This window comes from Dermacentor variabilis, chromosome 1, assembly GCF_050947875.1.
Source record: "Dermacentor variabilis isolate Ectoservices chromosome 1, ASM5094787v1, whole genome shotgun sequence".
Lineage (NCBI taxonomy): Eukaryota > Metazoa > Arthropoda > Arachnida > Ixodida > Ixodidae > Dermacentor > Dermacentor variabilis.
The window spans coordinates 216241266-216257168 of NC_134568.1; the positions used below are offsets into that span (position 1 = coordinate 216241266).

General features: G+C 41.0%; 1 protein-coding gene across 3 annotated transcripts in view; it reads left to right on the forward strand.

Moving 5' to 3' along the window:
* kcc (solute carrier family 12 member kcc) overlaps positions 1-15903 on the forward strand; it is a 449856-nt gene that overhangs the window by 386437 nt on the left and 47516 nt on the right. For all 3 annotated transcript variants that reach the window (XM_075668661.1, XM_075668651.1, XM_075668642.1), the window contains 5 exons: positions 2572-2629; positions 3614-3732; positions 9525-9699; positions 11943-12041; positions 13365-13484. In XM_075668661.1, coding sequence (XP_075524776.1) covers positions 2572-2629; positions 3614-3732; positions 9525-9699; positions 11943-12041; positions 13365-13484 — 571 coding nt within the window. The remainder of the gene's footprint in view (positions 1-2571; positions 2630-3613; positions 3733-9524; positions 9700-11942; positions 12042-13364; positions 13485-15903) is intronic.

The window sequence follows — 15903 nt, forward strand, 5'->3', positions numbered from 1 at the left end:
GTTAATTATGTGCATTTTCATGCCTGTTCACTTTCGTGACTGTCTGAAAGTGAGGATTTAAAAAAGTGAGTGTGCATGTGCGTAACATATTAGGCACTGCGTTACCATGCCCTGTTTATTGTCTGGCTACCCTGTAACTGGACAGTGCAGTCACCGTTAGCATTCAGTGTGCTTAACAGCACGAGGCATTGGATCCTCTTACAGCATGCAGGTGCCACTGTTCACTGGTGCAGTCGCATGAACACCAATATCGCAATTATAGAGTGCCCAGGTTTCATCTTGCTAGCACACCTTTGCGAATTCATTTATTATTTTTTGATTATTGCTTCCCGTTACCGTATGCTTACCATTGCCATGCACTTGCAAATACTCAAGCATAGAGGGAGACAGACGAGACACAGGCAGAGATACTGCTGTTAGATACTAAGAGAATGAGTGAATGCAGTGAATGCAGGCAATGTAAATGCAAAGGAAATGAGTAAAGCAGACTTCTCCACACAAAACCTCTGAGTGTGGAGAAACCTACTTTAACATACTCTTTCACATGCGTACGTGTGCAGTGAGGCAGCTTTTGAGGCGCATCGCAAATACAATAAGATTGTCAGTTTTAAGAAAATCTCCCCACATTGATTACGTCTCTGTTAGACTGAAATCACTGCTCTGTTGACCATGAAAGTCTATCAAGCATAAGTACTCTAAACTCTACTGTCGTTGGCAGCTCACCTAAGTTCACGCAAGCTTTTGAGCGCCGTGTACGCAAGAGCAAAACTCAAGAAGCGCCAGTACTGAAAAGGTACTAGGCCAGCGAATTCACTTTGTCACATCTGCAGGATCACCAATGAAGCCTTACATTAGTGCATGAGGCTACAAACATGCATATTCACTGTGTTGTAAAGGCTTTGTTAAATCGAAACTGCAGCGCCCACCTACTCAGCCAGGTAATTGTTTTGAATCAAACTGATTTATGAGAAGCAAACAAAGAAACCTCTTATATGTTGTTTTGTTAAATGAAGGCTTTCCTAATTGAGGATCAGCTACATTGTGTCGGTGGTGAGCAGCATGCCATAATTGAGGAAATATTTCCTTTGGTACTTCCTTGCCTGAAATCAGCTGCACACAATGATAATACAGTGTCTGTTTTTAATCTTTCTGCAAAGAACCAGGCTCAGCTATAAAGTAGATTATACACCGTGTATAATAGAGATGGATCCAGGGCAGCCTCAAGAAGTGGGGTGGGAGTGCTTACTGCATGCTAAGTTTTGTCAGTGCTGAAGTGCCGGTATGGTCTTGGGTGGGGCAGGGGCTGCTCTGGATCTGCCAGAAGTAATACACTCGAACCTCATTACAATGAAGTTGAATCGGCAGCCGATATTACTCCAATATATCTGTTACTTTGTTATATCCATTATTACCATTTATTGGTATACATGCCCAATGGGGTGTACGGTTGTAAATATGAAAACAAGAAGACGGCTTAGCAGCTCATGGAACTGCTACACGGTCACGCATGCGATAAAATTTGAATAAAAGAATCTTCGGCGTGTACACCACCTTAGCACCTGACGTGACAGCCTTTATATAGCTGCCTTCTGTTCCATTGTGATGAAACGAATCCAATAACCGCCGCGCCTAGCCTCGCAGCGTGGCGCAGCTCACGCAGCCAAGCACGCGCAAGATAGGCGCAGAAAAGAAAGGTAAGTGGAGAAGTGCGATAGTGAGCTGACGCTTATGCGCAGGTGTGCAGCTACGTGGGGCGGTGAAAAAGACCAGTGTTGCTCGACGACGTATTCGACATGGGAATGTGGGAGTTTTTAACTGCTGCGGCGAAAAAGTGCCGAAACCCCGCAGAAAGCGATTTAATCTGCATGCAATGGTTGGGTAATTTTTGGTTTCAGAGACAAATCTAGTTCGTTATATCCGTTGACAGGACAATTGCACTTTGTTAAAATTAGGTTTTAAATACATGGATGTCGATGGTGATTTCAAGGGGAATGTATTTGCTTCGTTATATCCTTATTTCGTTATAACGAGGTTTGAGCGTACAGTAAACCTGAGTGTCATGTATACGACCTGTTGACAGACATTCCACAGCCAGATTTTAATGTGTTGCTATAATGTCTAACTCACAGTGAAAGCGGTGGAAACACAGCGCTTTGTATACCATTGGTTTCTTAAACAAACTTTAGCCCTGTTATTTTAAGCACCACTTGTGTCTTTTAAGTGACAACTTGTTTTGTGTTGTTGCACAGCTGGACTGGAGGTTAGCCTGAGTTTTTTCACATGTACTTCCAGTCGGGCTGTGCATGTCAAGGAAAGACTGATTACAGAATTTCTTGAGCCTGATTTGTAGCAAGATGCATGGGTGAAAGGTGGTGGAAAGCTGGTGTTCATGAAAGCAAATGCATAGAAGCACTAAAGTAAAGAAGGCAATGGTACCATGCCCAACAAGTTGGTAGATGGCCGAGTGTGCTTGCGTGAGAGCATGTGTGCATATCTGTGCAAATCACATGCTCATTAATAGCAGTATGCAATAGTTTCTAAAGTTTGTTCTCCTTAACAAGATGTGCGCAGACATTTCTGGAGTGTTTCTTTTTGGTGCAGCATTTGACAACCTTTTCCTCAGAGACAAGTAAGTTCGAAATTACCTTCATCATGCTCCTCATTCTTCCTATGTTTTGTCATTTTTTTCACACAAATTTTACTATAATTTTTCTATCCGACCTTAATAAAGAAATCCAAAAATTTACATGCTTAATATATCACGTTCTTTGTTTCCGTCTCTTTGTCCACCATGTTTCTTTTCTGGTAGTTATATCATGAGAAGCCAACAAACACTGACACCAAGGACAACATAGGGGAAATTAGTTGTGCTTAATAAATGGAATGAAGAAACGATAAATAATGGAAATTAAAGTGGATGAAAAAAACAACTTGCCGCAGGTGGGAACCGAACCCACAACCTTCGCATGCGGGTTCGGTTCCCACCTGCGGCAAGTTGTTTTTTCATCCACTTTAATTTCCATTATTTATCGTTTCTTCATTCCATTTATTAAGCACAACTAATTTCCCCTATGTTGTCCTTGGTGTCAGTGTTTGTTGGCTTCTCATGATACTACTAATAAAAATCGGGCCCCTCGGTTAACCCCCTTTCTTCTCGTTTTTTCTGGTAGTTAGGTTTTCAAGATTAGGTTAAATGGGATGCAAGATTTCCACAAGTATCTTTCTTGTATTCCTTTAGAACCGTAAATCTAAATGCGGTCCCCTTTTCCCTCTCTATCACCTTTTGGCCTTTTCTTTACCACACCAACACTAGTTCACAATGATGTGCTGCTTTCTTCAATTCGGTGCGAACATATGTTGATTAAGAGATGTGCATTTGTGCTCTTTATTACAAGCACATTAGGGGGCAAAAAAATGGTGCTTCATTATTACATGGAGAAAGCCAGGAGAGTTCGTCAAGGCCGTAATGCCTGGAAATTCATATGCTAGTTGTGTATAGTATACCACCCAGGTTTAAATTACTTGAATATCTTCATGCTCTTTCTATTGTACAACCAATTGCTCCTTGCCTTGTCTCAGAGGAGTCTGTATAGCGTATGCATGATCTTTGCAGGTTTGGCGAGAGCATAGGAGGTGGCCTAGGGGTGGCACAGTTGGCCTGGCCCCATCCATTGCTAGTGGTGTTGGGATCTCTCCTGTCTACAATTGGAGCTGGACTGCAGTCTCTCACTGGTATACACACAGCTTGCTCCCAGTAAAAGATGTGTGCATGCACGTGTGTGTGTGTGTGTGTGTTGGACTCAATAACTCTTGTAGAAGCTAAAGACAGTTCAATTGACTTGTTCTGCAGTTGAGATGGGTGGCTCAGAAAAGAAATAGCAAAATTTAAAAAATATATTCTAGTTTTTCTTTTTTCGGACACAAAGAGCAAAGCAATAATAAAAGGAGTCAAAATTTATCCAATCTAATAAGACAAATTGTTATAAATCTTTAGGAACTGGCATTGATGTTGCTTTTTGAGTATAACCCCTTCAGGCAACAGTTCATTCTATATATCAAAAATTTAGTTTCACCACATTTCTTAAATTTCCAGAATCATAAAACGCATGTGGAATGGAATAGATTAAAAATGTTATATTCTTGATTGGAGTTTTGTCAAGATTACAGAATGTGGACTCCATGCCAGGACTGTCTACAGGAACGTCATGTATCACATGAAAACATCAACTATTTCATGCCCAGCATACTTGTAGAAACACTGTGAAAAACAATGAAAAAGAGCCCACTGCATGCATGATGACATGTAGTATCTGAGATCTGAGAAGAAACACCAAGCCATCTGCCTTGCAACTCATTTTACTAAATCAGTTTATACGTAATATTCTAACTAGCAGCACAGGTCGAATTAAAAGTGTTTTAAGGTATATGCAACACATTGCAAATATATTTTAAATATATTATATATATTTTGAATATCGTTATCATCATTGCTTTTCCTTTTGGTGCGCTATCTTGTCATGCGCAATTGTACACACAGAACCTGAAGAGGATGAACAATCATGCCGCAAGTCATTTCACCTGGTTTATGTATATTTTTTTTAGTCATGTGGTATGCGTTATCTGTAAAGTTTGTTCTAAGCAGCAGGCTCAACCTGCTTACGTGTCGCAGGACATAGGAGCCCACTCTCAACACTCCATGCAGTACTGCTATACTTCTTGATAACTACAAAATGATGCACTTGCACTCACATTTTTTGTGCCCTTACTTCACTTAAAATCCTATCACCAACACAAATTATGCAATTTCAAGTTGTCTGTCTTTCCCATTTAGCTGTGTGTTCCCTTGGAGACTAAATCGGTGACGTAAGTTTACACTGGCCTTCAATGGCGTGGTAAGGGGGAGAGTATTTTCCACTTGCTCTCGTTTCTTTGCTGGTGTCTATGCAGTCAAGCCAAATATTCTGGTCTCATCTCTTTCTTCTTTTTTTTTTAATGAAGCTTTGTTTGTCTACCTTCCTGGGGTATGGCGGGGTTGGGTGCTGTCTTACTGAGTAAACTGGGCTGATCTCATCAATGGTGTAACCTAAATTTGGCCAATCCCAGAGACTGCATGTGTAATAAAGAATGGTGGCTTGGACTTGGACTTGGCAACTAAAAGGTGGCCAATCCTGACACCAGTGCACAATATGTGTCTTCACAAGTATTTTAATCTGGCTTGTAACACTGGCTGATCCTGGAGGCAGTGCAATCAAAGATGTAGGTGGGCTGATCCTGATAACACTATCACATTACAGTCACTATGGTGTAGCATGAAGACCTAGCTTCTTTGCCTCTTTCTCCAGGTTTGGCATCAGTGTCTCACTGAGTAGACATAGCAGGGTTTCTCTCAAACAGCTGAGTAGAGATGGAAAGCACGAATAACAACTATGACATTAACGTGGAGGAGTGTGATGAGGAAGTACTTTTGTAGTGCCACTGGTCACAGAGGATGCTCCTATAGCTCAATGTGACTCTAAAAGACATTTACCAGTATCTTGATTGAGAGGTGCTATTGATCATGTCTCTGCAAGGAATTTAGAGGCATTAAATGTTGGGCATCAAGTTACAGACTTCTCAGCATGTACACTCGTGCTTGCAATTCTGCCTGCACCATGAGACTTGCAGCTTTTTGTATTGAAAGCACAAATTGAGAAGTTTCACACTCACTGATTCCCACAGTGTTTGGGATCCACATAATTTCTTTAACCAATAGGTTTGGAGCCAGGCCTTGCAGGCCGGACAGGCCGCCATTGGAATATGAACCTGGCAACGTTTAACGCTAGAACGTTATCTAGTGAGGCGAGTCTAGCAGTGCTATTGGAGGAATTAGAGGGCAGTAAATGGGATATAATAGGGCTCAGTGAAGTTAGGAGGCCGAAAGAAGCCTATACAGTGCTAAAAAGCGGGCACGTCCTGTGCTACCGGGGCTTAGCGGAGAGAAGAGAACTAGGAGTCGGATTCCTGATTAATAAGAATATAGCTGGTAACATACAGGAATTCTATAGCATTAACGAGAGGGTGGCAGGTCTTGTTGAGAAACTTAATAAGAGGTACAAAATGAAGATTGTACAGGTCTATGCCCCTACATCCAGTCATGATGACCAGGAAGTCGAAAGCTTCTATGAAGATGTGGAATCGGCGATGGGTAGAGTGAAAACTAAATACACTATACTAATGGGCGACTTTAATGCCAAGGTAGGCAAGAAGCAGGCTGGAGACAAGGCAGTGGGGGAATATGGCATAGGCACTAGGAATAGCAGGGGAGAGTTATTAGTAGAGTTTGCGGAACAGAATAATATGAGGATAATGAATACCTTCTTCCGCAAGCGGGACAGCCGAAAGTGGACCTGGAGGAGCCCGAACGGCGAGACTAGAAATGAAATAGACTTCATACTCTGCGCTAACCCTGGCATCATACAAGATGTGGACGTGCTCGGCAAGGTGCGCTGCAGTGACCACAGGATGGTAAGAACTCGAATTAGCCTAGACCTGAGGAGGGAACGGAAGAAACTGGTACATAAGAAGCCGATTAATGAGTTAGCGGTAAGAGGGAAAATAGAGGAATTCCAGATCAAGCTACGGAACAGGTATTCGGCTTTAACTCCGGAAGAGGACCTTAGTGTTGAAGCAATGAACGACAATCTTGTGGGCATCATTAAGGAGTGTGCAATGGAATTCGGTGGTAACTTCGTTAGACAGGATACCGGTAAGCTATCGCAGGAGACGAAAGATCTGATCAAGAAACACCAATGTATGAAAGCATCTAACCCTACAGCTAGAATAGAATTGGCAGAACTTTCGAAGTTAATCAACAAGCGTAAGACAGCTGACATAAGGAAGTATAATATGGATAGAATTGAACATGCTCTCAGGAACGGAGGAAGCCTAAAAACAGTGAAGAAGAAACTAGGAATTGGCAAGAATCAGATGTATGTGTTAAGAGACAAAGCCGGCAATATCATTACTAATATGGATGAGATAGTTCAAGTGGCTGAGGATTTCTATAGAGATTTATACAGTACCAGTGGCACCCTTGACGATAATGGAAGAGAAATTAGTCCAGAGGAATTCGAAATCCCAAAGGTAACGCCGGAAGAAGTAAAGAAAACCTTGGGAGATATGCAAAGGGGGAAGGCAGCTGGGGAGGATCAGGTAACAACAGATTTGTTGAAGGATGGTGGACAGATTGTTCTAGAGAAACTGGCCACCCTGTATACGCAATGCCTCATGACCTCGAGCGTACCGGAATCTTGGAAGAATGCTAACATAATCCTAATCCATAAGAAAGGGGACGCCAAAGACTTGAAAAATTATAGACTGATCAGCTTACTGTCCGTTGCCTACAAACTATTTACTAAGGTAATCGCAAATAGAATCAGGAACACCTTAGACTTCTGTCAAGCAAAGGACCAGGCAGGATTCCATAAAGGCTACTCAACAATAGATCATATTCACACTATCAATCAGGTGATAGAGAAATGTGCGGAATATAACCAACCCTTATATATAGCTTTCATTGATTACGAGAAAGCGTTTGATTCTGTCGAAACCTCAGCAGTCATAGAGGCATTACGGAATCAGGGTGTAGACGAGCCGTATGTAAAAATACTGAAAGATATCTATAGCGGCTCCGCAGCCACCGTAGTCCTCCATAAAGCAAGCAACAAAATCCCAATAAAGAAAGGCATCAGGCAGGGAGATACGATATCTCCAATGCTAATCACAGCGTGTTTACAGGAGGTATTCAGAGACCTGGATTGGGAAGAATTGGGGATAAAAGTTAATGGAGAATACCTTAGTAACTTGCGATTCGCTGATGATATTGCCTTGCTTAGTAACTCAGGGGACCAATTGCAATGCATGCTCACTGACCTGGAGAGGCAAAGCAGAAGAGTGGGTCTAAAAATTAATCTGCAGAAAACTAAAGTAATGCTTAACAGTCTCGGAAGAGAACAGCAATTTACAATAGGCAGCGAGGCACTGGAAGTCGTAAGGGAATACATCTACTTAGGGCAGGTAGTGACGGCGGATCTGGATCATGAGACGGAAATAATCAGAAGAATAAGAATGGGCTGGGGTGCGTTTGGCAGGCATTCTCAGATCATGAACAGCAGGTTGCCATTATCCCTCAAGAGAAAAGTATATAATAGCTGTGTCTTACCAGTACTCACCTACGGGGCAGAAACCTGGAGGCTTACGAAAAGAGCTCTACTCAAATTGAGGACGACGCAATGAGCTATGGAAAGAAGAATGATAGGTGTAACGTTAAGGGATAAGAAAAGAGCAGATTGGGTGAGGGAACAAACGCGAGTTAATGACATCTTAGTTGAAATCAAGAAAAAGAAATGGGCATGGGCAGGACATGTAATGAGGAGGGAAGATAACCGATGGTCATTAAGGGTTACGGACTGGATCCCAAGGGAAGGGAAGCGTAGCAGGGGGCGGCAGAAAGTTAGGTGGGCGGATGAGATTAAGAAGTTTGCAGGCATGGCATGGCCACAATTAGTGCATGACCGGGGTTGTTGAAGAAGTATGGGAGAGGCCTTTGCCCTGCAGTGGGCGTAACCAGGCTGATGATAATGATGATGATGCAGTTTGTGTGTTTCATGTCAGGGTAATGTTGTGCCATTAGTCTGCTAGCAAGTGTACCAGCAAAACAAAGAAAGCTTAGAGAGGTCCTTTTCGTTTAGCTATGTGTGCAACTTCTTAGCTTGATAATGTCACAGTATATGAGAGCTATGCTGGCATACTTATAAACGCTGCAGCAAGAAGTCCAGAATTCTATGTGCACACAATTCAAACCCAGTCGGTCTTCGTCATCTTCTCTTCAATGTCATGGCGCCGACCACACTGTGACAGTATATACCTGACCAGAAGCAATACTTGCTACTTGAAAAACGGGATTGTGTGTAAGACTCGGAGTACACACCTTTGTAATTTGTGCCATTGTGATGGGCTGTTAACATTTGAAAAGTATCTTGAAAGCATCTCCACCAAAAAGCACATGTAAATGTGGCTGCAGTGTTACAGTTGCGTGCACAACAGTCATGTACTGATAAATAAATAACCAGAGGGATGTGGATGCTCACCAGTGGGAAAATAGATATAGCATTTCTTTTAACTGTTGCCGAAGTTTGCTTGAGAATTTTCAGATAACTTGGGAGTTTTGAACTTTACCAAGTTGTAGGTTGGAAAAGACCCCGTGGAGCTGACAATAGAACCCTATGCATCTTTTGCTTATATAATATACATGTTAACAAGGCATGCTGAGATTGCTTTATTTGATAGGATTAGCCAGCAACAATTTTGAATAAGGTTTTTTCAATTCTGTATGATAGAGCACAGTTTTCTGTGAGTCACCCTTTCACACAATCATTTTGTTGCCTTTAGTATTTTTAACAGCTGCAATGTACACATGTGAGGCTGAGGTTTTGCAAACAATAAGAGGAAAACCACAACACTTTTGTTATTATTTGATAATGCAGGTGCACCACGTCTGCTTCAAGCCATTGCGAAAGATGGCGTTATTCCTGTGCTCAATGTCTTCGCGGTCAGTTCCTCAAGGGGCGAGCCTGTGCGGGCCTTGCTTCTCACTGCATTCATCTCGGAGCTGGGCATCCTCATTGGCAACCTTGATCACATTGCCCCCATCCTCACTATGTAAGCCGCTAAGATTGAGGGAATGCTACAGTCCAGAACTGACCAGACATTTTAACTGAACAAATCCTTCATTCCTTTTCAGTGTATCTGATAGGGCAGGGACACAATTTGTGGTAGTACAGTCAAACCTGGATATATCGAGCCCACATTGAACGAATTATAGTGTACATTGAACAGCTGTAAAATACGCTTGAAAATTTTTATATAAAAATTTTATTTTATATATCGAATTACCTATATATCAAACTTTTTTGTGAGCGCCTTCAGATTCTATATATCCGGGTTCAACTGTACTATGGAATGTCTTGCTGTACCCTTTGCTTGCAATGAATTTCTTCTGACACATTTTTTTCTTTGTGTTTTCAACTGTGAACAACAAAGGGTTTAAAAAATAATAGGGTCTAACATCCCGAAAATGCACAGTGGGTTTTGAGAGATGCCATAGTGGAGGGCTCTTGATAAATTTTGACCAACTGGGATTCTTTAACAGTCACCTAAATCAAAGTATACAAGTGTTTTTGCATTTCACCCACATCAAAATGCGGCTCATCTGCTTGCATCAAAAAGCAGCACCCTCAAACACGCTCCACAGGAGTCGGTGGGAAATCTGTTGCACCACGCTGTCACGAGCGGGGCTCGCCAGATTGAGCTCCAGCTCTGCCACTAACTCCTATGAAGCTTGTTTGAGGGCGCTGCTTTTTGATGTGGATAGATGATTAGTCACGTGATACGTTTCATTTTTCATGGGCTTTCTTTATCAGCCGGAAAAAAAATGAACGGGCAAAAAGTACCTGGATGATAACGTGCCAGTTTTAAGTTTTTTTCAATTTCCTATGAATTCTTCGTTGACAGCATGCCATTCAGAGCAGTAATTAAAGACTTGCTAATTGTAATTAATTACTAAATTGAATGGCATCAACAAAAATGTTACTGGTGGCTACTCTACAAGACTGTGAAGAATATGCACTTGGTTATCTTCGCATAGAATGGCCCGTCTTCTTTAAAAACGCTATGCGTGATAGATCGGACACCCTGTATATTAGACCCTTGCCAATTTTGCTTGCTAAAAATTGGTTGCGTGTTAGATATCTACTTTGTTTAGGAGCTTTAATGTTTTTTCTGCATTAGTTTTCTACTTTGGACACACAGAAAGCTGGTGTGCATTTTATACGCGGGCGTGTTAAAATCAGGCAAATACTGCCAAATGAATTGGAGGTGTGTTTTGGCGTTTTTTCTGTATCTTGTTTAGTTCGACCCATCAGGGATGAATTAACATAAGTTGACTGTACTAAGCCAGGCTACCAAAGAAATATTTAACTCTTAATATCACACATAGCAATAGCCTGAACAAGGTGAATGCAGGAGCCAACATTTCGATAAGTGGACTTGTCTTCTTCAAGGCAACGTATGCTTTCCTCGCCACAGCATATATAGGTGGGGTATTTCTAAAGGGGAGAGGGTGTGAGGTGGGAGGATGCGGAAACGAGGGAAAATGTGTTAGCGTGTTGAATTGAGAGTAAAGGAACGTTGTGTACAAGGTCAAAGCCAGAGCACACCCCCCCCCCCACACACACCGGTCTGTGAACTCACGCGCGTTAGCCGGCGTGTCAAGGGCGTCTGACACACCGGCTGACAAAAAAAAAAAAGGAAGGAAAGGAAAGGAAAAAAAAGAAGGGGGGGGGGATTCGCCAAGAAATCAAACTAAGTGTTGTTGCATATAGCTTGAAGTTTAGCATAGCGAATAGATTCTAAAGCTCCCTTTGAAACGTTTATGCCTATTGGTTGCAATGTCTTGAACTTATGGAAAAGGTATGATTCTCTGTATTTTCCTTCTCATTCAGAACGGAAATTTGACTGTAAGATGTAGAGTTTAAGTTCATAAAAGTTATGATCTGGTTGGTTGAAATGCTCGGCGACGGCTTTGGGAAGCTTTTTAGCTGTGTCCGCGCGATGTCCGTTTAATCTGATGTTCATTGATTGTCCTGTTTCACCGATATATTGTTTCTTACAGAAGGAACATTCAAGCATATAAACAATAGAAACAATATATCGGTTCACCGATTATTGTTTCTTACAGAAGGAACATTCAAGCATATAAACAATAGAAACAATATATCGGTTAATTTTTTTCTCATAAAATGTTTTTAGAAGGCTAATGCCTATATGATAATAATGCCTATATGTTTGAAGCCGGATAATTCATTGAAAGCTGTCACTATAGTTTCTTTTTTTTTTCCTTCCAGGTTTTTCCTGATGTGTTACATGTTTGTAAACTTGGCCTGCACTCTGCAGAGCCTTCTCAAGACACCGAATTGGAGGCCACGTTTTAAGTACTACCACTGGTACGTAGCAACAGTGGTAATATGATCATAGGAGTACTTTGTTGCTTCTACCATTTTATATTAAAAAATTATTATATATTGTAGGCTCCCAATAAGTGAACATGAAGTAACATCAGGCAGCCTGTTTTATCAGCAGTTCAGCTGAACTAACTGCACTGAATCTATGGGAAATTAAAGGTCCCAAAACTATTCAGCTTATCAGAGAAAGCAGCTTAAAGGTTGCCCTGCGATACTTTTTTAATGTGGTAAACAGATATGCCCACTTGCTGTACTGATTTCTGAACACTTTATTGGCCCAAATGAACCGAGGGGCTATGAGACGCTATAATGAGAGGGCATAGTATTAATTTGGTCAAGTGGGTATTTTCAACATCCACCCAAACCATAGTAAACAAACATTTTGTGGCTGGATTCTTTTAGACAGGCTGGCTAATCATTTTAGTATGTTGGACAAAAACAAATATATCCTCAGCTGTGCTAATATTATTCAGAGCATCCTTGCTGAACAAAAAGGACAAATATCTATTAGCTTGAAAGCACAGTAACACTTCAACTTTGCAGTTCCAATCTTGAGTTATGATTGTCTGCTTGAGCAGTGCTGCCACATCCATTGCAGACAACACTGTCTACATTAAAGTATTGCTTTTAATATATCCTCCTGCGCATTTGCATACTCTGATGTCCATTGCACCTTTGAAACCTGTGCAAGTACCATGCAATGCGAATATGTAAAACATTCTTTACAGGGTAATATCGTTGCTTGGAGTTCAGTGAAACACGTGTAGCAATCGGGAATGTGAAGTGTCAGCTATCATGTTTAGAGACAGCAGTCATTTCCTCATTAAAAACTGGCCAAACATGCCAAGAGCTGCAGAAAGGCCCCGATGAAACAAAACAGAAAAATCTCATCACTAATATGGCATTTGCACCATCCACTGGAGGGGAGCATCATGGATGTCAGTTCATTCCACCACCACTTACAGAATACTGGAGTGACAAAAGGGAGGGCAAGGTGATGCATGCATAATAAGGGCAACATCTGTAACTCCAGTCGGTCACGCAAGACCGTGTGTGGAAAAGTTTTGTTGGTAAAGAGCTAAAGTTTTGTTGGTAAAGCCTTTAAATGCCAGACGTGTTCAGTGCTTCTGTAAAAAGGTCTGTCTAGACTTTGTTATCAAGCATTAATCTTAAGGGGGCCAACTTTACATGCCTTGCCCCCATTTTGTGGTTATGGTAGATACCTCTTATAGCTCAATCGCATCAAAATATTCTCAGGCCTATGCCTCTTTGCTGACTTGATGGTGCTACCCGTTGTCATTGCAGGTCACTTTCCTTGGCGGGAGTGATTCTGTGCCTCGTGGTCATGTTTTTAAGCAGTTGGTACTATGCACTTGCTGCCATGGCAATTGCAGGAATCGTGTATAAGTACATTGAATACCGGGGGTAAGTTGGTTGTTTTACATTACATAGTCGAGCAATGCAGATAAGTGATTTTATTATATGCAGAAAAAAAAATATGGTTTGATTTACAACTATTTAAAGCATTGCTTTTTCCAAGGTGTTCTTAGTTGGCTCACGTATGAAGCAGAGTTTCTGTTAGCTTATACCAAGAAAATATCTGAAACAATTACAAAAGCCATCTCAAATTACACTCTTTGCCTCTACTGCTACCGCTTCAAACCAACCATGTGATATCTAGGAAAGAATGAATTTTCTCTGCTCTCTCATTTAGCCTTTTTTACTGCTTATTACTGCCACATTTGATAACAAACATGTGTACAATGAATTATCGGATAAGATGAAGTGAATCTAAAATGTTTCCCACCGATGTCAGCTTGTAACGAATATATGCTTATAATAAATATTGGATATAATGAAGGTATTTTCATGTCATATTTGACTTCATTATAATAAAGCTTGGCTCTACTTGGAAAAATGTTTTCATATTTTGGTGGGTTTTATGTTAGAGCATTTTTATCTTGTGGATCTATGACTGACTGCTAGCTCAGTAAGGTTGCTTGCCAGGTGAGTTGGTTCTTGATGCATGTACAGGCGAACCAGTACAAGCAACAGAGAATTTCTCCTTGCATGTGTCATTCTGCTGCACTGATTTATTCTTTTAAGTTGCTAGCTTAATACAAAATGGTGATGTTAATTTATGTGTTACAGCTGCTTATAACTGAAATCTTTCTAGTGCAAAATTGTGCATTGTTGCTTTCAGAGAAGCTGAAACCACCACAACACTGCTGCTTATAATTCTATCTTGAAACAGCTTTCAGATTTCAATTGTTCAACAGATACATAATCTTTGCTCTATGTAGTCAAGCCCCTGTGTTTGCAGAGTGAATTGTCACCATACAGACTGAGTTATGATTTAGATAGAGCAGCAGAATTTGGCTATGTTATGAGCCAGCACATTACTGTCACTTGTGCTGGACAGGATTAAAGAGTTCTTGTGAGCATATAATCCTGTTTATTTAAAATATTCACAGTGTGTGTTGCTACATTGGAACTCTTAAATATATGCTGATTCCCTCCTTAGCCTAAAGAAAAAAATATCGCATGAAGGTATTTTCTGTGCATTTTTGTGGCATTGGTGAGTGAAAACAGCTGTACATTCTTGATTGGCTAGCTTGCTGTTGTAATGTTACTGGCCATTATACATTGCAGCTACCTAATTTTGGTCAGTCGGTGCTGCTACACTGAAATTGCTGAGCTGTTGATGCAAACATTTTCTCTCAGTTGCCTGATGTAGTACAAGCAATAATTTGTGATGCTACAAGTATGTATTTTTTATAGATTCGTGCAAAAGCAGCGGTGTTTTTTTTTTTTCTTTTTCTTTTCTTCGAAGTTTTGCATAACATGTCTTGCTACATATGTTACGTAAATAAAAATGTTAGTTTTTTTCTTATTAAAGATCGCGTTTTGAAAATTATCTTCTTGTCTTGAAGACATAAGATTACCACACAGGTTCATATAGACTGAGATGGACGACATGGCAAATACAAAATGCACCAATCACAATGCAGCACAGCTAAGGTGAACTTGTCATCTTCCTCCTGGATGATGCATTTTTATACCTGCTAAGGGTAGGAGCGCTGCTCATACCCAAATAAAATCTAAAACAATTTTTTTTTTATTTATTAGCTTACGAGTGTGCCATTACATGAGTGAAGCTATTACATGTGATATGGCTTATATGATTGATGATTGATTAATTGATCGCAGTTCCGTAATGGGCATCCCATGCTCAGTACAGAGGCATTTTTGCATTCGGGGTCCACTGGAATGTGGTAGCCCCAGCAGGGAAATGAACACTCAACCTTGTGTTCAGAAGCAAAATGCAATAACCACTGTACCATTGTGGCCAGTATGTACAGTCACCCCCCCCCCCCTTCTTTTTTTATGTGAAGAGTCACCCCCCCCCCTTCTTTTTTTATGTGAAGACTATTTTCAAAAATCGATTGTGGAATATACAGGAAAACCTCATTAATATGTACCCGCTTAATGTATAATTCCGGTTTAAATATAGTCACCCTGCCCTGTCGCCATTGAACCTAATGTATTGGCTTACCACTTAAGCCCTAATCGCTTAATGCATGCCAGACGGTTAGTGTGTAGTATTTACTTCATTTTTCAGTGCGTACAGGCATGGAATCGGCAAAATGTGGTGCACGCAGACCATAGATAGCGAAATTACCAAAATTACAGTGCACGGAGTTTTCCCCAGACTGCAGTCGCCTCCGATGTTGTGTTGACATCAAAGCATGGTAGCCATTACATGTTTCATGCTCCCATAGCTTCTAGCGCTTCTACGTTATCGTCATGGGTGACAACGTGGATAATGACCCTTCCGTATCCG